This window comes from Rhamphochromis longiceps, linkage group LG3, assembly GCF_057381845.1.
Source record: "Rhamphochromis longiceps isolate RC_006_pf linkage group LG3, R_longiceps_female_GT1.1, whole genome shotgun sequence".
NCBI classification, from domain to species: domain Eukaryota; kingdom Metazoa; phylum Chordata; class Actinopteri; order Cichliformes; family Cichlidae; genus Rhamphochromis; species Rhamphochromis longiceps.
Window position 1 is genome coordinate 4,524,906 of NC_140559.1, and position 22,456 is coordinate 4,547,361.

The 22,456-nt window shown below is 43.0% G+C and overlaps 2 protein-coding genes across 2 annotated transcripts in view; one reads left to right on the plus strand and one right to left on the minus strand.

Moving 5' to 3' along the window:
• LOC146672589 (NACHT, LRR and PYD domains-containing protein 12-like) overlaps positions 1 to 22,456 on the plus strand; it is a 236,742-nt gene that overhangs the window by 127,440 nt on the left and 86,846 nt on the right. The window contains exons 2-8 of the mRNA XM_085401262.1: positions 9,779 to 9,806; positions 10,775 to 10,900; positions 10,985 to 11,104; positions 13,374 to 13,452; positions 13,614 to 13,800; positions 13,929 to 15,726; positions 21,517 to 21,690. Of these exons, the coding sequence (XP_085257388.1) occupies positions 10,812 to 10,900; positions 10,985 to 11,104; positions 13,374 to 13,452; positions 13,614 to 13,800; positions 13,929 to 15,726; positions 21,517 to 21,690 (2,447 nt within the window). The 5' untranslated portion in view covers positions 9,779 to 9,806; positions 10,775 to 10,811. The remainder of the gene's footprint in view (positions 1 to 9,778; positions 9,807 to 10,774; positions 10,901 to 10,984; positions 11,105 to 13,373; positions 13,453 to 13,613; positions 13,801 to 13,928; positions 15,727 to 21,516; positions 21,691 to 22,456) is intronic.
• Positions 1 to 22,456, minus strand: part of LOC146672593 (uncharacterized) — a 348,538-nt gene that overhangs the window by 49,736 nt on the left and 276,346 nt on the right. The gene's annotated exons all lie outside the window — the stretch shown is intronic.

Genomic DNA, 22,456 nt, shown 5'->3' on the forward strand with positions numbered 1-22,456 from the left:
AAGTTAGATGAGAGATGTGGAGCTCTTGAGGCACTCCAGGAGGAATAATTTAAGAACTGCAGGAATACCAGAAGGCACAGAGGGACCCAAGATGACTGAGTTGGTTCACACCTGTTGGCGGAGGCGCTATCTCTCGAGGAGAAGCCACTCATCGATCGAGCACATAGAGTGAATCGCCAGCGTCCCAAACAAAGTCATCTTCCTCGGCCCATCATCTTGAGATTGCACTACTACCACATTGGTGAGGAAATTCTGCTGAAAGCTGCAGAGAACAAGAACCTGATGTATAAGGGTTTTTAAAATAAACATCCTCCCAGATTTCCCTCCCTCTGTTGGAAACGCAGAGCCGCATTTGCAAATATGAGAGGAAGACTACGTGGGATGACCGGCGTCAGGTACAGACTGCTATACCCTGCAAAGCTGTTAGTGACCCATGGTGATGTGAGGAAAAGCTTTAGCGATCCCAAAGAGACCGTAGACTACGCGGAGAAGCACCTCTCCCACCCACCTTCAAATGTATTAAAAGCAAGGATATATCTATATGTCTAACGCTGACACAGCACTGTGTTTCTTCTTTTCCCTTTATATTCCATGTAAAGGTGAATATGGAGCGTTTATGGCGATTTTCTGAATCTCGGGCAGATGAACTTCCCTGAAGTGTTTCCAGCTGGGCGTCGAGTGTTTGACCGACGCATGAAACGACACGTTTGTGAGTCTTTGTGAGTATTTATCACACGGCGTGCTGCGGGGAAAAGCCTGTTGTAACATTCATGTTTTAGCCCCTGACGGCTCTTTTTGGCTTTTCATCCCTAAACTCTCTGCATGCTCTTTCATGTGATTCGTTTTATTTTGAAAAGTCTCAATAGGATCTTGAGCTTTATTGTGAAAGGTTTATGTGGAAAATAAAGAAGCGGACGGCGGAGCCACGCGATGGTTTTACCGGCGTTGTTGCTAACGAGCGTCCGTAGTGTGGTTATATTAAATATAAGAGAAAGAGAGAACTTTAATACAGACACTACAGTGAGCATCACAACCATGTAACATATTTTACACCATGAAACAAACGATGTTTCATATCATCATCTGATATATATGTTATGGAACAGGCCCAGCTCAGGCTGCCTGTGATGCAGCACAGCGCCACCCTGTGGTCATCACTGCACTGGTGACACTACAAACAACAAGTACACAGGATGGACGGTGGCCCTGAGAGCTCACACACACTGCTGCTTCTAAAACACCATGAAACAGGAAAATGCTGTGAAAGCACAAAATAATCACAGTTCAAAGAGACAATAGTGACAGAAACAGAGGCTTCACTGGTGCTGAGGGAGAAATCCCAGAGAAGCTTCCTTCCTGCCAGTATACGAGCCCACCAACAGAGACAGGACCAGTTCATCCTCTATCACTTACTGTGGCTCACGTTGCTCTTCTGTTGCTTTGCATCACAGACGCGTCTTTACTGGCTTCTTCTTCTAATTGCACTTAGAAACATGTTGTCTTTAACCTGTCACAGCTGCCCAGATGTTGCTGCTGAGAACATGTGGAGCTGATTCATGTAGTCATGTGTCTGTGAACAGCCAATCACAGGAAGACTTTCAGAAGAAACTCAGAGGAACAGCTGAGATGTGCTGAGTGACACAAGAACTGACAACAAATGTTAAAGTTCAAATGGTGGTTTTGTTTGCAGGGACTGTGAGTGGATGGAGATCCTGGTCCTCCTCAGCTGTGAGTTCTTCCTCTGTCATGAGAACCTCAGGGGGAGAACATGTGCTCACTCTCAGCTGCTTTAACAGGAAAGAAGCTCTTTTAGATCAAAGCTGAGAAACTGTTTGTAACAGCGAACTCTGTCACCTTTCTCTCCTCAGCCTGCTGCTGGACAGGCCCATGAAGCTCTGCTGTAAAGGCTTCCATGTCCCAGGCTTCACCTTTACCTGCTGACCAAAACAGCGATGGGGAGTGGAGCAGCAGGTAGCAGAGGTGAGCCTCTTGTATGCAGCCTGTTATCTGTGGGACCAGGGAGGACGTGACAGCAGATGTTGCTGATTCAACATCTGTGTGACAGCTGGAGCAGCACAGTCTGCAGGAAACATCTGTGCATGTAGGAGACACCAAGGTTTACATGGTGGAAGCAGACGACTGACTCAAGCAGCCTCACATCACAGGCTGCTGGCTACAAGCACATGACCACAGTGACTGGTTTCACTGGTGTCTGTCCCAGTCTGTGGCAGAGACACAGGAAGTCACAGACAGCCTGCACACAGCGTTTCCTCTGGAGTGTGTTTCACACCCTGTTTGTGTTTCTCACTAACATGTTGTAGTTCTTCCTGCACACAGCAGCACTTTGATCATTTCTCCTGCTTTTCTTCCTTTTCTAGCTTTTATACACTGACAGTAACACAAAACTCCAAAGTCATCATTTGAGGAGCTTCTTAAGAGTTTCTGTGAGTTTAGTGAAGTCAGCCTCTCAACAATAAGTGTGTGTGTGTTGATTATCTAATGTTCAGAGAGGACTGCACTGATGTAGCATCCAGGTGAGCAGCTTATGAGCCTACAGGGGAAATTTAGCTGTATTATTGTTGTTTAAATGTAATAATTTATGATTTCATGTTCCAATATTTCACTTTTCCCAACGTTTGTTATCATTTGGTCTGAAAACCATGACAAACAGCAGTGTTACAGTTGTTAGCATTAGCTGCTATAGAGCACTCAGTCACTGTATTGGTGTTAGCGACATGAACATATCTGAGCTAACTGTGTGTTCCAGATGTGCAGCAAACCCAACTGTCCCTGTGTTTTCCTGCTGTAGACATTCTCCCCATGATGCTGACGTCCTCTGGTGGGACGAGCTCACACGTTTATGGATTCAGATGCTAACTGGACCAGACTGGTGTCAACCTTTGTGCTATAGAAGCAAATCAAAGAAGAACCAGTTGAACCTGAGCTGTCTGTAGTGGTGACACCAACACCATGTCACCTGCACATGCTGACCCAGGGTCAGTGTTGAACCTATAAGCTGTGTCCTCACAGTTCAATATGTCCTCACTGCACAGGTCAATGACATCAGAGCTGTAATGTTGTTCCCGTCTCACTAAAACTTCTGGCATAAGGTGACTTTTCTGGGTGATTCCTACTCCAGGGTCACCAGTTTGAATCCCTCTGTTACTGCTGGGAACGTGCTGCTAAAGTGCCCTTGAGCAAGGCCACGTCCAGCTTATGAAGCCAACCCTGGGCTCTGCTTGCTGGCAGTGACAGAGTAGATGAAACAGCTCAGTGGATGCTAACTCACAGCTAACAGCGCTCTGTCATGGATAAGTGAAATAAAGCTGACTGACCCACAGCTGCACACAAACACCTCCAACACCTACAGGTCAGCAGGTCCACTGCCGTCTCTGATGGGCCCAAACTTTGCTTGTTCAGCGTTTGCTGCTGCTGACTTTGAAAATCACACCAAACATGGAATCAAATATATCGACTCAGCTTAGACTACAGAGAAGCTCGGCTCACAAAACTCAAACACAAAAGGCTTTTTAAAGACAACAATCACTTTGACAGACACACAAACACGACTGAGTACAGAGCAGCTGCTGGTTTGAAGCCACAGAAATGTCCAAATGTTTAAACACACTGCAGCGTTGCAGCCGTGATGCATTTGTGCTGCTAAGGCCACACACATCAGCTGCCTTACATTTTAGTACCAGTTCATCTCTGACCATGGCAGCACAGTCTCTCCAGTACAGTGATGTTGGTGGGGACAGTGGGGACTGATTGTTCATTGGCTGTAAGCCGGTCACATGGACGTTTAACTGGTGCTTTGGTTGCTCTGTAGTCTGTTGTGCCTGTGAGCTGCTCCTAAAATGAGACAGATTATAATTGTCACCATTCTGTTAATGACTCTTATTATGTGTGCTCTCCTCCACTGTCACACTAAACACATTAAACCTTTATTTTTGTGTAAAGTCAGGATTTATTGGCTCTTCTTAAAAGCGTCATGAAGTGCAAAACTCAGCAAAAATTATACAAAAGTAGATTTAGAAGCTGAACTGAAAACATTTAAAGTGACAGTCAGCACAAATCCAGCTGACATCTCCATCCAACCCAAGTCTTCATTTAAAGTCATTATAACTGTGACACACGTTTGTTACAGTATTAATCCTGCCTGATGCTGCAGGGCCAACATCATGAAACAGGCTCAGCATTTATTTCCATTATGAAACTTTATCATTAAAAACAAACCATTGTTCTGCAGTCGTCCCAGGACTGTCGGTCAAACGTTCTCTCCACATGTTTAAGGCTGAGCTCACTTTATCGTCTGCCTGAAGGAGGGAAGCAGATGTTACTAAACATCACAATAAAACATATGAAATGGGTGCACATGAGGAACGTCTGCACTGTTAAAGCCATGCAAACATCTTCACACATGAAGCAGCAACACCTCTCAGTTTAGCAGCAGCTGGTAAAAGCCACAGTGATCCTGGAGCCTCCCTGAAGGACTCGTTCATCAGTAACTGTCAGGAGGACGATTAAACCTGCTGCACACGTCCTGTAGTTACACACTCGGGAGGAAAGACGACGTCCTCGCTCTGCAACATGACCTGTGTTTCATCCAGGACGCTCAAACACAGATTGGTCTCCAAATATTAGACGCACTGGTTCTTCATGCGTTTCTACCTGAGCACTCAGAGTCATTTCTACAACAGGCCTCCTTCACCTGCTGGTGCCTCTGTTTCTGTGTTTGGCTGTTTCCATCAGTGCCTGATGTTTGTGATCTTTGATCTGTTCTGAAGTCTCTCTTTGTGACACAAATGTTGTTTGGCTTCTTTTGCAAACAAGGCAAAAGAACTTTAATGGATTCATTTGCTGATCTTATTTTCTGATGCAAAGCCGTCCTTTCAACTCTTTAGAAAGAAAACCCAACAATGTTTTTAAAACTTTCCCAAAATGTAAAAGCTATTAAAACCATAAACTTCTGCTCCTTGATCATGTGATTCTTCTTCTAGACTGTCTGTAATTGTTATTGCTGATTGTCAATAAAGTTGTTTTTTATAAGTTATGTTGTAAAGGAAGCTTGTGGCGAGGGAGGAGGGGCGACTAAAAGCAGGTTCATATAGTGGGAAAGTCCTCAGGTCATGTGAGGATATTTACTGATGCGTCAACACTGTCAGATAAAAGAACGGCTGCTGCATTTGTTCTCCCACAAATAAGTTTGGTGATGAGTAAAAGAATTACAGATGATGTGGCAGTTTATACTGGGAGCTGGTAGTGATGTTACTGGCTTGAACTGGGTGGAGGACGCACTAATATGCAGGTATGTGGTTTGCTGGGACTCTAGCAGCGTGCTAGTGAGCACAGGTGATATGTCTTCAGACTCTAGGCAACATATTGTTTTTGATATACTTCATTTACTGTATAGAATCAAACACAGAGGGATAGAAGTGGATTTCTTATGGCTCCCTGTGAATATCGGTGTTGATGCAATGAACAGGACGATAAGTTTAAAAAGGTGCAGCAAGAAGAAGTCGTGCAGGTTTGACTATAAAATACAGTGAAAGTGAGGTGAAGAGTATAATGAAGGTAAAGATGAAGGACGAGTGGCAGGCACACTGGGACAGAGACGGGAAAGGCAGATATTATTATACAGAAAACAGTCGTGTAGAAGAAGCTGCAGCAGAGACCAGGATGGAATCTGGAGAGTCAGAGTTGGTCACACAGGCTTGAATAGCACACTTAAAAAGGTAAACATGACACAGGAAGTGTGACTTCTGTGGACCAGAGGAGACGTTTGACGGGTTGTTAGCGTCGTCAGGATGCTGGATGGAAACGCTGTGCCTGATAGGATGATTACAGGCTGGACTTTGTCTTCCTGTTACAGATGGATCCAGGCCCTGGATGACTGCTGGACACACATGACCCACACTAGGCTGCCTTCATCCATCCTTTCCTCCTTCACTGAGACTCAGAGTCAGCATGTATGTATTTATCAGTGATTTGAATCCTTTCATTACAGAGTGAAGTTAAAGTAGACGTGTGAACACACTAATAAACACAAAGGGACACAACTACTACTGCATGATGGAAAGCTGAAGTATTACACAGCTTTATGAACCTCCTGTTATCCTGGTAGACGAGTACAGCAATAAATCTTTTACTTGAACATCTTCTGGCTCCAATAAGCTTTGAAATGTGACCATGAAGTTAGAGACACACTGACTGAAACCCACAGCTGTGACTGTGGATCACATCCACACACAGTGTAGCTGCTGTCTCTGTGTGAGCCTTTGCACTGCTGCTCGCAGCACCGTTATATCACTCAGCGCTCGCTGCTGTTATTGAATCCACTTTTTACTGTCCGTGCAATCAAGCTCCTCTGCAGAGCTAGAAAATATCTTCGAACCAGTTTATGTGTTAGGGGATCCTTTGCAGTTGTGACTGTTGCCTCTGTTTTTGTCCTTTGGTTCCTGGGAGCCTTTTACATTTCCATCAGCAACAAATATCTGAACAGGCTTTATTGTAGGAAATACAGGATTAAATAGTTGTCATTATTTATTAGATGTTGTTAAAGATGATCCGATGCTTGTTTAGTTTAATGCTGTGGCTTCAGTCAGCATCACTGTGCTGTATAGTTTTATTTTTCTGATCCTTCTGTTAAAGTTGCTGAATAAAAGCTGGTTGGTCTGCACCTCACCTCTGCCTCGAGCCTCCTTCTTTAAAGCAGCAGAGGCTCTTCATTCAGGTATCACAGCTCGAGTTGTTCTGCAGGAGACCCAGAGTACTGTCCTTGGTCCATAATGACATTAATCCTCAAAAATAGTTCTGGCATAATAATTGTGCACACAGTGTAAAACTGAAGAAGCTTCTCAGATGAAATGTCTTCAAGAAACTTAAAAAAGTCCAGACACTTTTGTTTCTGAGCTTCTTAATTCAATTCAATTTTATTTATATAAATCACAACAACAGTCGCCTCAAGGCGCTTTATATTGTACAGTAGATCGCACAATTATAGATACAGAGAAAAACCCAACAATCATATGACCCCCTATGAGCAGCACTTTGGCGACAGTGGGAAGGAAAAACTCCCTTTTAACAGGAAGAAACCTCTGGCAGAACCAGGCTCAGGGAGGGGCGGGGCCATCTGCTGTGATTGGTTGGGGTGAGAGAAGGAAGACAGGATAAAGACATGCTGTGGAAGAGAGACAGAGGTTAATAACAGATATGATTCGATGCAGAGAGGTCTGTGAACACATAGTGAGTGAGAAAGGTGAATCCACACATCACTCGGCTGGAGGAAGCTGGGTTTCCACACCGTCCTGGACATAAATACAGACCTGCCTGCTGTCATAGACCCCAGCACTCACATATTACTTATAAGTGACTCATATGTATATATATGCATGTATATATTGTGTATGTTGTGCTATTTCTTACTTAGTGTGTTGTGTCTTTGTTCCTGTTTGTGCTGCAGCACTGTAACCTAAATAATTTCCCCTGGGGATCAAAAAAGTATTCTGATTGTGATTAAATGAAGTGAAAGCAGTCAGAGCAGAGGACGGTGATGTAAGGAATGGGATTTTAATCAGCCAGTCTCCTTTAACTCTCAGCATCACAAAGTAATGTGGTAACATCTGGACTGATGTGTTTACTGTCAGCTAGTTTAAATGCTGTAGGCTGCAGCCGTTGCTCTAACACTATAACTGTAACAGGGCTCAGTGCTGCTTCTAACAGTCTGAGCTGCTTCAGGCTTTATTTGTGAGGAGCACAGCAGCTTACAAACACGTGGCTGGGCCTGGACCCAAAGGAGTGTTTGTTAAAGCCTGCAGTGAATCCAGCAGCAGAATGATGGAAATGCAACACAGCAATGATGAAGAGGAGCAGCATTAAAGCCAAAGTCCAGTTCATACAGTTAGGTCCATAAATCAAATAAGGGAAAATAAAATGTTGTTGGATGCACCTGTCTGCACCCTTAATGCTCTCTGGTCGCTATGGTAACGCGTAAACATTTCTTTCAAAATAAGACACACGACTACAACACGGGAAAAGACCCAGGGAAACGAAGTTAACGATAAAAACCCTGAAAACCATTGTTGGATTTATATTTTATCATTGTCATTGTTATTGGGGAATATCTAACCATATATGCTCAGAGGTGTAGAACCAATTGTGTAATGATAGTAGTCTTTAAAGACTTTGTGTGACTCCAGAGTGCTCTGGCATTCACACCCACGTCCTGGGATCATGGGAGAGGTGCTACCTTCTTATTGTTCTGTGGTAGGATGTCTGTTTTAGTCTAAGTGCCTTTTGTTTAGATGAACTGCTGGACTTCCAGACCAGCAGGTTTAGGGAAGTCGTTTATGGGGTCACACTCTGACTCCACACACACACACACACACACACCTACATAACATACAGACTGGTACCTTTGTTCACGTGTATGTTAATGAACCTATGTATATTCATGTAACCTCAATAAAAGAACAGTGTTACGAGGGAACGGACGAGAGCAACTGTGGTCAAGCGAAGGAACGGCATTGGTCCAGTTCTCTCCCGTGCACGAGAAACATAAAGAACTACTCGTGTCTTGGGTGAACCCATTGTGAGATCTAGCCCCACGCTATCATGTGATTTCCTGTGATCAAATGTCCCAGGATGTGAGTGGGCGTTAAGACGTCCATGTCCCTCTTCAAGCAACTTAAAGAAGTCCAGACGCTTTTCTTTCCAAGCTCCTTCGACAACATCATTCATAGAACAGCTTCCAGCTTCTTTTGCTCGGCTACAGTTTGGATGGATTTGCATTTAAAGATGCAACAAGACTAAAATGGTTAGGGTCAGGAGGTCAAAGGTCAGAGCTCCTGTGGGTCTGAGGGCGGCCTCACGCTGGAGAAGGATGAAGGAGCCTGACCTGAGCCAGTGTTTGACATGAACACATCAGCACTGCTGTCAGTGAGCCTAACGACAGCCGTTAGCATCATTTCAGTGTTTCAGTCATAAAAACACTTCCTGTCACTGTGGTGGTTACAGTGACATCATGCAGTTTGTGCTTTGACCTCCAGAGGGCGACAAATCAGCACAGACAGAGAGCTCCATTCAAACTTTGCTGCCATCAGGAATAATTCTTCAAATATAATCATCAGTGTTTGAGCAGTTATGATATCAGGGACAATCTAGACATGTGTGACAATACTGAACATGTCACATGACACACCTCAAACATCATGTGATCCACTCTCAGTCTGCACTTTCATTCATGACTTCAACAGGTTGAAATGAGCTTTGAAGAAACATTCAGTGAAATAAATCTTTCATGGATTCATGTGAGCAGCAGATGAACTTTGTACCAACAACATCTTCAATAACAGAGTCTGAATGAAGCTCAGGTGTTGATGCTGCTCACTGATTGGACGCTTGCTTTCAGCTCTGCTCTCAGTCTTTACTGCACAGGTGAAGGTAGAAAGTGTGACTGGATCTATAGACTGGAAACAGAGAAACATGCTGAACATTTGAAGCTTTGCAGCAGAAATGTTCATGTTACAAATACAGCAGAGCTGATCTGGGATCAGTGTGTTCACACCTGCAGCTACAACAAGGTTTCATGTCTCCACACGTCAGCATGTGAACTTTACTCTGACTCAGTCTGAGCAGTCAGACGGCATATTTTTAAAGTTAACACATCAGCACACACAGAGCTGAGCCCCTCCCACCTGTGCTGAGTTTCAGGTGGAGTCCCGCCTCCTTCCAGGAAGCAGCTCACCTGTGTGTCCGTGTTTAGTGTCCAGGTGTGGAGTGGAGCTTGTTGTTGGTGTGAAGAAACTGTAAGTTTGCTTTGTTTCCTCCTTTAACAGTTTGTCTTTAGGAACTTTACTGTTTGTTCAGCTCGTGTTTGATTTCTTCACACAACAAACTGTGTGTGTTTGTATTTCCGGTCTCTCCATTAAAGTCAGTGTGTAATGTTTCCTGGCTAACATCAGCTGTGTGCAGCTTAGTTCAGCACAAATCTGCCGCTCCATAGTTCACGGTAACGGACTCACAGCTGGACCAACGAGGCCGAGTGTGTCCGCCACTCTGAGCTACGTTCGTGTTTGTGTACTTGTAGTTTGTACTTTGAGTTCACTCAGAGCCCACAGAGGACGTAGCGTACGTAATGACGTCACAGCCCTTTACCTCCTTTACTGTCACTGTGATTAATATTTACACACGAGACACCTGCAGAGCTCTGACGCTGAGCTAGCACACAGCATGCTAACGCTAAGCTAACGCTAAGCTAACACTAAGCTAAAGCTAAGAGTTCTTACAGACACGAGTTAAAAAGCTGCTTTTAGTGTGTGATCAGAGTCCAGGACTGAGAGCAGCAGCAGAGCTGATGGATGATGAATTACTGGATGGAAGAAGCTTCTCATTAGCAGTGAATCAGTGTGTGTGCAGTTCTCTGCAAACTCAGCAGGAAGAATTAGTGTGAAGCTTTAACTCTGCTGATCCTCTTTGAATCCTGGATCAGCTGAAATGTTTAAAATGTTGTTCACACATGTTGGACTGACTGAAGCTTCCAGTCACAGTGAATCAGTGTGTGTCAGTGAATGCATCGTGTGTGCTTCAGGCTCCATCTAGTGGACTGATAGCAGAGCAGCTGATGGCAGCTTCCTCTGCCTCACACTGCTGTCTGACTGCATCCAGCTGACACTGAGATGAAGCAGGAAAGAAGCAGCTGATATTTGGACAGCACACATGATGAAAGGAGGATTTCAGCTGATGTGCACATGAATGATTTGTGTTTCCTCTGCAGGTAGAAAGTGTGTGTGAGCTGATGTGAATTGAGCAGCATGGATCAGTGTGAGGACAGAGAGGAGGGAGTCCCTCCCTCTAAAAGCACTCTGTGTGGGGAACATGAGAGCCAGACCAAAGCTCAGAGGTGAGATGACCATCTCTAACTGTCCATGACTCTTCTCCATGTCACAGCTCAGCACTCACATCACTGCTCCACCATTATTCACAGGAAGAAACAAGGAACTAAACGTAAACATGAACCTGAAGCCAGCTCTGTGTCCTTAAGGAGTCACTGGTCTGAAGATCGTCTCATTGATTTTAAAGTCCAGCCTGTGTCTGCTGCAGAGAGGTGAGCTGTTAGCAACATGAACTCTTTGATTAAACTGCTCGATGTTGTTGGATATAAACTACAAACACGTCGTTCCCTCAGTCCCATTTAAACTGTCTTTTAAAACAAGCCTTTGGTTTCTAAACAACTGAAAACCCACTTCAGCAAACAGGAAGTGATCAGAGCATCCGTCCACTTCCTGTCAGGCCCAGCAAACATTTCATATTGAAGAAAAGTAGCTGACATCTCACATTTTTACTCCACCACATTCAACCATTTTGACATTTTACAGCATGAAACTCTTGTCACATGACTCCTGTTATGTTATAGAGTCATGTGACCACCAGGGAGGGATTTGTATGGATGAAACACATTCAAATCAATCTGATTCATCAATGGAAACATTTTTGGTGTAAATGCAGCAACACTGAAAACGCTGAAGATAAAAACACAACAGATGAAATATGAACAAATCGAGGCTTTGAATACACGTGTGTGTGTTTGAGACACAGAGATAAATGGATTGTGTGTCTGTCCTATTGCTGCGTGAGGGTTTTATTGTAGATTTTGTGCGTGTACACTTTTGACCACGAAGGTGTTGAAAGGGCGTAAAACAGTTGGAGGCACCAGAGTGAACACTAGTGCTGTCAGTAGATTAAAACATGACTAATTAATGACACAATCTTCTGTCATTAATCCTGATTAATCACAATTACTTGATCAATAGCTGCAGTTACATTTTTCCAACTTTATATTTAAGCCTGTAACAGACGTTTACACCATATAATGAAGTCAATGCAGAATAAACACAAAGAATGTTAAACGCTTCAATTCAAAGAGACTTTGAATAGTTTTCAGTCTTTAACTCAGCTTCTCTGCTGTAAATACAACTTTGTAACAAACATATATACTAAAAGCTAAGTGTGCACTAATATATAATAATATATAATCTATATTACTGCTGTTAATGAAAATGTTTAATCAGACTCATCACAGGGTTACTGTGGATTCATTTGGATTAATCACCATTAAACATCATTTTTAATGTAAACGAATCAAATTTCATTTCATGAGCAAACAGACTCGAGAGAAAAGGGCAAATTTACACACTTAACATATTTATTGAACATGTAAACATTGATTAAGCTCCTGAATGAGCCGACCCCCCCAGGGACAGTCCTGCATGCTAATGATGGGCTCTGCTCTGTACCTGCAGGATTCTGTCAGCCACAAACTCCTCAGCTGATCCTGAATCTGAGCCCATCTGTCAAACAATCATTTTCTTCACAGGTCTGTGGAGGTGGCACTGATCCTGCAGCAGTCTAACACTCTCTGTCACTCTTCTTCAAGTCTTTGACACGAGGAACCAAAACTATGTTATTAACAACACTAACAGGTCTGCAGTTTGTCCACTTGGCAGTTGTGTCATCAGTGCTTTGCATCGTTGTGATATTTTAAGCTGGAAGTGCTTCGGTGAAAAGAAAATTCCTTCTGTCACGATGTGCAGAATCCTTCATGTTGGTCGGCTGGTCCGTCTTGTTATTTTTTTAATACTCAAACTTTCCATCGAGAGGTCAGTGAGTGTTCATCATCTTCCATATTGAGCTGATTGGTTCAGCTGCCGTCACTAACAGATGTGCTGCACATCTGCACGTGTGCAAAGGTAACTCTACTCGGACAAACTGCTCGAAGTGCGTTGATAGAAACATTTCAGGGATTTTGAGTCGTTCTGCTCTCCAGATGTGTCGTGTTAAAGGTTTTTATCATGTTAATCATGATAACAGATGAACCCCTAACCCTACATGTTAATTTTGACAGCACTGGTAAATCCTTTTTAATGTTCTTCTGTCAGATCATTGATTAGACTCGACTCCAAATACGAGACTCGGAAAACTCAAATGAAAACTCAAATCAAAGCAATGAGAAAAGGACTTCTTGTGTGTAGAATGAAAACATATGGAAGTGGTCAGGTTTCAAACACTCGATGAATCTACTGCACAGTTACATTCAGGGACCTTTGGCCTCCTGAGAGCATTAGTTGATGGTTCATCACAGTTTTACCTTCCAGTGAGTGAATTTATCAGTTTGATGAAGTCTCAAAGTTTCCTCTGAGCTTCTGCAACATCATCACTTCCATCACTGATGAAAGAAAGTTCATAGAAAACAGAAAATATATCTTCAGAATCTGAGAGTCTAAAACTTGACAGACTTGATTCAGATGAAGTTATTTGAGCAGAAACTCCTGGATCTTTATCCTGTGTTGATCTAATCCTTCATGGTTCCTCCACAGAGTGGAGCAGCAGAGCTCAGAGGTTCCCAGTGGTCAGTCTGCCCAGCAGCATCAAACACAGCTGGACTCCATATTTATGGTCTGTACATGTACAACAACTACTGTTACATCTGTTCTGTTCACAGTCATCTCCATGCTGCTCTTTGTAGACCAGTGGATCGTCAGTGTGTCCAACATGGATCTGATGTTTGGCTCCATGATTTCAGTCTGATTGGCTCATTCATAAATATTCTGTTCCAGCTGCTGGAGGACAACATCATCACTTTTGTGAAGAACGAGCTGAAGAAGCTCCAGAAGGTTCTGAGTCCAGATTACCCAGAATGCTTAGAGAGTCAGAGGAGCAGCAGCAGAGAGGCGTTTGTGAAGATCACAGTGGACTTCCTGAGGAGAATGAAGCAGGAGGAGCTGGCTGACCGTCTGCAGAGCAGTAAGAGGATTTATGTAAAGATTTAAGCTGCTGGATAAATGAACATTTCCCAGAGATGGAAGATGGAGCAACATGTTTTAAAGATTAGTTCTTTTTGGAATTGAGTGTTTATTTTTCTTCTCATTCAGAACTTCAAGCTCCAGTTTGTCATCGTAACCTTAAGTCTAAGCTGAAGAAGAAGTTCCAGTGTGTGTTTGAGGGCATCGCTAAAGCAGGAAACCCAACCCTTCTGAATCAGATCTACACAGAGCTCTACATCACAGAGGGAGGGACTGCAGAGGTCAATGATGAACATGAGGTCAGACAGATTGAAACAGCATCCAGGAAACCAGACAGACCAGAAACAACAATCAGACAAGAAGACATCTTTAAAGCCTCACCTGGAAGAGATGAACCAATCAGAACAGTGCTGACAAAGGGAGTGGCTGGCATTGGGAAAACAGTCTTAACACAGAAATACAGCCTGGACTGGGCTGAAGACAAAGCCAACCAGGACCTCCAGTTCATATTTCCATTCACTTTCAGAGAGCTGAATGTGCTGAAAGAGGGAAAGTTCAGCTTGGTGGGACTTGTTCATCACTTCTTTACTGAAACCAAAGAAGCAGGAATCTGCAGCTTTGAAGACTTCCAGGTTGTGTTCATCTTTGATGGTCTGGATGAGTGTCGACTTCCTCTGGACTTCCACAAAACTACAATCCTAACTGACCCTAGAAAGTCCACCTCAGTGGATGTGCTGCTGATAAACCTCATCAGGGGGAAACTGCTTCCCTCTGCTCGCCTCTGGATAACCACACGACCTGCCGCAGCCAATCAGATCCCTCCTGACTGTGTCGGCATGGTGACAGAGGTCAGAGGGTTCACTGACCCACAGAAGGAGGAGTACTTCAGGAAGAGATTCAGAGATGAGGAGCAGGCCAGCAGGATCATCTCCCACATCAAGACATCACGAAGCCTCCACATCATGTGCCACATCCCAGTCTTCTGCTGGATCACTGCTACAGTTCTGGAGGATGTGCTGGAAACCAGAGAGGGAGGACAGCTGCCCAAGACCCTGACTGAGATGTACATCCACTTCCTGGTAGTTCAGGCCAAAGTGAGGAAGGTCAAGTATGATGGAGGAGCTGAGACAGATCCACACTGGAGTCCAGAGAGCAGGAAGATGATGGAGTCTCTGGGAAAACTGGCTTTTGATCAGCTGGAGCAAGGAAACCTGATCTTCTATGAATCAGACCTGACAGAGTGTGGCATCGATATCAGAGCAGCCTCAGTGTACTCAGGAGTGTTCACACAGATCTTTAAAGAGGAGAGAGGACTGTACCAGGACAAGGTGTTCTGCTTCATCCATCTGAGTGTTCAGGAGTTTCTGGCTGCTCTTCATGTCCATCTGACCTTCATCAACTCTGGACTCAATCTGCTGGAAGAACAACAAACAACCTCCAAGAAGTCTGAAACAGGAGAATCTGCAAAGAAACACTTCTACCAGAGTGCTGTGAACAAGGCCTTGCAGAGTCCAAATGGACACCTGGACTTGTTCCTCCGCTTCCTCCTGGGTCTTTCACTGCAGACCAATCAGACTCTCCTACGAGGTCTGCTGACACAGACAGGAAGTAGCTCACAGTACAATAAGAAAACAGTCCAGTACATCAAGAAGAAGCTCAATGAGAATCTGTCTGCAGAGAAAAGCATCAATCTGTTCCATTGTCTGAATGAACTGAATGATCGTTCTCTAGTGGAGGAGATCCAACAGTCCCTGAGATCAGGAAGTCTCTCCACAGATGAACTGTCTCCTGCTCAGTGCTCAGCTCTTGTCTTCATCTTACTGTCATCAGAAAAAGATCTGGATGTGTTTGACCTGAAGAAATACTCTGCTTCAGAGGAGGCTCTTTTGAGGCTGCTACCAGTGGTCAAAGCCTCCAACAAAGCTCTGTGAGTACATTTGTACTCATGTCTTTACTTTTAACATCCAACTGTGTCAGTAATTTATTTCACCAGGTTTTCTGTCTTTGTATGAATTTGTATCCTAAAGTTTTGGGATTTCTCCAGTACAACTGTGACCTCTTTGATACCTCCAGAACTCGGTGTACTCGAGACGCTGAATTCGCCAAAAACTCTGATCATCACTGCTGCTGTTATGTTATCAGTCTTTGTTTAAACACTTAGGCTGCATTTGCCTAATGTTGTGATACTTCATATTCACATGCATGCTCCTAGATTCATTTCTACTGCAGGTCTATTTTAGTCACAAATGTTGGTGAAACACTTGCTTTTACATGCATGGTGGGTCCTGCATTAAAGAAAGCATTTGAATTACTCAGTGAATCCTGGCAGCCAGAGAAACATCCTTAGTTCCACTTTAAACTAAACTCTGCTTCGGTCTTCCACAGTGTGTTTGTTGTTTCTTTGTTGTTGTTGGCCTGCTCTCTCCTCTCACTCCAATCTGGTTGCAGCAGATGTTTGTCCCTCCCTGAACCTGCAGACTTGGGTGCAGCACCTCAGTTCATCTTCAGTCTGAAACCAGCTGTTGTAGCTATATCCCCTCAAGCACACCTTCCCTGGTCATCTCTGCTGTGGTTGCTATAAAATTTAATCTTGATTTAAAAAAAAAAGAACAAAAAAAGTCAGACTTGATGCCATTTATTGGCAGCATGGTGCCTGTTTGTCTTTGATGATAAACTGCAGCACAGTCTAAAGCAAACCTTCTGACTTTATTGACTTTATGCATGTATATATTCTTCCTGTTCACCTTGGACACACAGCAGCTCTCTGTTTGTTGTGATTGGATCTAGAACAGCCAACATATCCTAATCTAGATGATTTCTAAGGTGGTATCTGGGAGGAAAAGTTAAAATCAGCTTGGATGGCCTGTACTGTATGATGGCCTTGGTTGCACCACATTGATAGCCATGCAGGGTGGTTCACTCCTTGGGCAAGAAGACCGAGGAGTGAGCCACCCTTGGTCAAAGCTTGGTCATTCAAGCTCACTGTTTTCCCCTTGTTGGTTGATGATAGTATTTTTTTTACCTGACTTATAGTCATCATTGTCTTCAAATGAACTCACACACTGCTGACTGCTGTAGCTTACCTGGCTGAGCAGGTGACCCATGCACTGAAGGTTAGAGTCGTGACTCCAGGGCCTGGTTTGAGTCTGCCCAAGACCATTTCCTGTGTTATTCTCCTCACTTCTCCCTCCCTTCCTGTCTTCTCTGTCCTATACAGTGAAGACAAAAGGCCTCAAGTTCTGAAAACTCTTCCCCTTCATCATCTTCCATCTCTCTCATCTAAAATCTCCAGTATTCTCTGAGTAGAGAATCTTTTCACAATCTTGAATGATAAGGATCCAAGTGGGTAAAGTTATTCATTTGTTGTGTTCCTATTTGCAGCTGGGATAGATTGTGAAAAACTATCGGCTGCCAAAATTACATCCAGTTTAGAAGACAAACATTGAGTGAAGTGTTTGTTTCATCATTCTTCACAACTCATCAACCAGGTGTCACAAACTGCAGCAGAACAGTACAAAGCATGTCATACTGGATGGCTGCAACAACCAGAGTTTTACCTACCTTTGGTATTTCGTGACAGCATGAGCGTAATATTTACTGAACAGAGTCGTCTTCTGTAATCTTTTCAGATTCAGATTCAGAACACTGTATTTATTTTCAAGGGGCAATTAGGATACTGAGCATTCCAACCGTACATACAATACACAAACATCACATTGGGGAGACAGGTCAGGCCAGGTAGCTGGCTGGTCAGCCGCTAGAGCAGCGACCCGGAACCGAACAGCGGAAAATGCACAACATCAGGAAAGATGAGGAGAAAAAAGAACTCCTCCCAGACTGAGCTCCAACAGGGAGATCAGTTTGAGAACAGACAAAAAAAATGACCTTAGCGCAGAGCACATGAAAACTCTTAATGCGCCATAGAAACACATGACAAGCAACAGGGATGGGTAAAAGGTGAGAGACAGCCGGTGTAGACAGCGCATCCGGGCCTGCAGCATTAGTAAGTAAGTAAGTAAAATTTATTTATATAGCACATTTCACAGATAAAAATCACAAAGTGCTTTACAGTAAGATCAGACACACAAGTTAAAATTAGTTAAATTAATTAAAAGCCCGTTTGTATAAAAATGTCTTCAGCTGCTTTTTAAATGAGTCAGTAGAGTCTAGACAGCGTAAAGACAACGGCATTGAGTTCCACAGCCTAGGTGCCAGTGCCTGAAAAGCTCGATCCCCACGTGTTTTAAATCTAGTACGTGGGACCACCAGTAGCCTCTGACCTGAAGACCTAAGTGCTCGGGATGAAGCATGAGGTTTCAACAGGTCAGAGATATACTGGGGAGCTTCACCGTGCAGAGCTCTAAAAGTTACAACTAAAATTTTAAAATGAACCCTAAAATTTACAGGCAACCAATGAAGAGAAGCCAAAACTGGAGTAATGTGTGACCTCTTGTTTGTACCAGTTAAAAGTCTTGCCGCTGCATTCTGTACAGACTGAAGGCGATCCAGAGCTGATTTGTTAAGACACGTAAAAAGACCGTTACAATAATCCAAACGAGAAGAGATAAAAGCATGAATAATCATCTCAAGTTCTGCCTTTGACACCAGTAGCCTGAGTTTAGAAATGTTTCTTAGATGATAAAAACAGTTCCGGACAAGTTGTTTAGAGTGTTTCTCAAGAGACATCGAACTGTCAAATATAACACCTAAGTTTCTAAGACTCGACTGAAATGAAGGGTCTAAAAAGCTGATATGCTGCCTAATTTCTGAGAGCATGTGATCAGGTGCAATAATCAAAGTTTCTGTTTTATCTGCATTTAACTGAAGGAAATTGTCATTTAACCATTGTTTGATTTCTGACAGACAATTATTTAAACAAGACAATTTATACAACTCAGAAGCTTTGAAAGAACAGTACAACTGAATGTCATCAGCATAGAGATGATAAGAAATGTTATTGTAACGTCTGATAATGTGGCCTAGAGGGAGTATATACAGCAAAAAGAGAATAGGACCTAAAACAGATCCTTGAGGTACCCCAGAAGACGGAACTGATGTTTCCGACAGCACATGATTTATACAGACAGTAAAGGATCTCTCAGATAGATACGACATAAACCATTTTAAAACAACGCCAGTAATCCCAAACAAGTCCTTCAGCCTATTTATCATGATGCTGTGATCAACAGTATCAAAAGCAGAGGTGAGATCCAACATAACCAGAACAGTGTACTCTCCAGAGTCTGCTGCCATCAGAATGTCACTAGACACTTTAAGCAAAGCGGTTTCAGTGGAGTGCAATTTGCGGAAACCAGACTGGAAAATGTCCAGAACATTGTTCTTTTCCAAAAAGTTGTTAAGTTGTTCTGCAACTGTTTTTTCTAAGATCTTTGACACCAATGGTAGTTTTGATATTGGCCTGTAACTGCTTGGAAGAGATGGATCCAAATTTGGTTTCTTTAACATTGGTTCAACAATAGCTTGTTTAAAATAGCTGGGAACTGAGCCAGTATAAAGAGAAGTATTAATTATTTCCAGAATACAGGGGCCAATAGAATCAAACATACTAATGAAAAATGATGGAGGAAGTACATCAAGGTGTCTTGAAGTCAGTTTCATTCGACCAAGCAGCGCACTGATGTCCTGTAAGGTAACAGGAGTAAAAGAGGACCAGGTATCAGGGGTAAGCAACGTTTCAGTGTGATACTGAGAGGATGATGGAGAAATATTAGACATGACAGCAGCGACCTTATTAACAAAGTAGTTTAAAAAGTCATTACAATCAGATTTAGTATAGACTGGTACATGAGGAATATCAGGAGAGACAATGTTTTTAATTGTATCAAACAATACTTTCTTTTTTGAAGCTATTAGATTAGCAAAATATTCCGTTCTGGCATTTTTTATCATGTCGTTAAGTGAGAAAATTGATTCCTTGAGATGTACCCTATGGACCTCAAGCTTGGAAGCCTTCCATAAACGTTCTAATTTGCGACAATATGTCCTAAAATTTCGAATACTTTCATTTATCCAAGGACAGAAATTTGAAGAATGGACAACATTTAGTTTCAGAGGTGCCACCGTATCTAAAATAGATTTACATTGATTGTTAAAAGACAATCCATATCATTTTGAGCCATGCGAGGGACAAACATGGCAGAAAACCTTCTAGCAGCATCCTGGTTTATAATCCACCTTTGGATCATTAATTTAGGAGGTGAAGGATCCACGTAAAATGACAAATTAAAGAATATACAACTATGGTCACTCACATGGACATCTTCCACACATACATCATGTATATTTAAACCCAGGGAGAAAACAAGATCAAGAGTGTGGCCCTTCGTATGTGTGGGGCCAGAAACATGCTGCTTAAAGTTAAAAGACTCAGTGATAGTGATGAGCTCAGCAGCAGTGTTACAGGAAGCGTCATCAATATGAAGGTTTAAGTCTCCCAATATTACAACCTTCTCCAGTTTAATGATCGATGTCAGAAGGTCGTTAAATTCAGTTAGAAAGACCCCAGCAGGTCCAGGAGGTCGATAGATTAAAATACAATAAAAGGTTTTCAGAGAACCGACCTTCATCATCTGTGACTCAAATGAAGAGAAAAAGTCAGAAGTCACCAGTTTGCATATGAGTCTGTCCTGGTAAACAGCAGCAAGTCCTCCACCACGTCCTAAAAGACGCGGAGTTCCAATGACAGAACAGCCAGACAGGCAGATTTCATTCAAGTGGACATAATCCTTATTTTGCTGCCACGTCTCAGTCAGACACATAAAATCTAGAGACTCTTTGATAAAAAGATCATTTAAAATAAATGATTTGTTCGTTATAGAGCGAACGTTAAGCAGGGCGAACCGAATTGATGACGGTTTATCTGCGGAATCTACAGCCGACTGCAGCGGTACTTGAATTAAACACCTGTGCAAACCTGTGGACCTGCCGGGCAGGGCAGCGACTCCAGAGTTGGAAAAAACTTGATCGATGAGCAGACGTAGCTGTCACCAGCAAAACGGGAAATGGATGATGGACACAGAGTGAGCAAACTGCTTTCGAGCCATGGGGCTCGGGTCCCAGGCGGCGGCGTAACATCCCCAGCAAACGACAGGAGAGGAACTGGTCGCAGACACCGAGAGTCACCCAGCAGCAAAGCAGCTAGCCTCCGGTACCTTCTCCGTTTCACCTGGACGCCGGCCCTCGTTCCCCTTTTTCGTCTCTTGAGGGTGGAAATGCCGCGGGTTGTGCACAGTAGCACGCAGTCAGGTGCGGAACACTCCAGAGGAGGAGGAAAAGTTTTTCTGTAGCTGTCCCAGCTGTCACAGTAGATCTCCATTGAGTCTTTGATGTTTAACAGTGTATCCCGATCATATATTAAAGCAGCAGAAGAAACGTCAGTATACAAAAGAGCAAAAAGTATATTGCAAACGACAAGTGACGGCAGTGAAAAACTACACTGTCAGGATCAGGCTCTAAATGTACAAATGGATCTGAGAAGATTTCCAATCATATTTCTACTAGATTTACAGTTTGTTTTCATGTCGTCTGACTCAGAAGGTGGAGCAGGTGGAGCTTACAAGGAGTAAGTGCTGCTATAGAAGAAGAGTTGTGTTTTAATGAAGCTATTTAGTTAACCAATAATTGTATTGCATGCTGGCATTAAAAAATGTTTCATTTGACTGATTTAATTAATTTGTGTGTTTGTTTTTTCTTCCAGACTGAGTGGCTGTAACCTCTCAGAGAGAAGCTGTGATGCTCTGTCCTCAGTTCTCAACTCCCAGTCCTCTAGTCTGAAAGAGCTGGACCTGAGTAACAATGACCTGCGGGATTCAGGAGTGAAGCTTCTGTCTGCTGTACTGCAGAGTCCACATTGTACACTGGAAACTCTCAGGTCAGGATCAACACATCCCCACTGCTGATAATAAAATTATATTATTTTATAAACAACCAAGCTTTATAGAATTGGCAGGTAGGGATGCAACGATACCAATTTTTTCAAACCGATACGATACCGATACTTGGATCTGAGTACTTGCCGATACAGAGTATAAAAACCAATTCTTCTATCTCACACACACACACACACACACACACACACACACACACACACACACACACACACACACACACACACACACAAATGCAATGAATTGGAAGACAGGTTTTATTTTATTCTCTGCCGATAAAAATTAAAATCTTAATAAAAATGACCACAAAAAAATTTCAAGTGAAAAATAAGCACTTCTGTTAAATTATTGCGGAGTGTCCACATTGTAATTTAACAAAATATCACTGAACTATTGGCACTGTCTCGAGCTTTCAGAATAATAAATAAACACTTCTGTTTGGAATAAAATAAATACAAATTAGGTTTGAGAATAAAACAAACTTTTAAATTATTGCAGAGTGTCCATATTGTAAACAAACAAACAAAATAACGAAAGTATTTGGCATTGATGAACAAACTCCTCATCTGCCCGTGGATCATCAGTCCACTGTGCCGTTAAACCAAGGACTGACATCGCGCACATACTGCTTGTCTTTACCTCTTCAGAATGTTTTGGCACCATTATCTCCCTGATGTATGGGCGGTTGGGAATTTCATATCGCAGCTCGAGTATGCTTAGAAGGCGGTGCAATCCTATGTTTTCCACGAC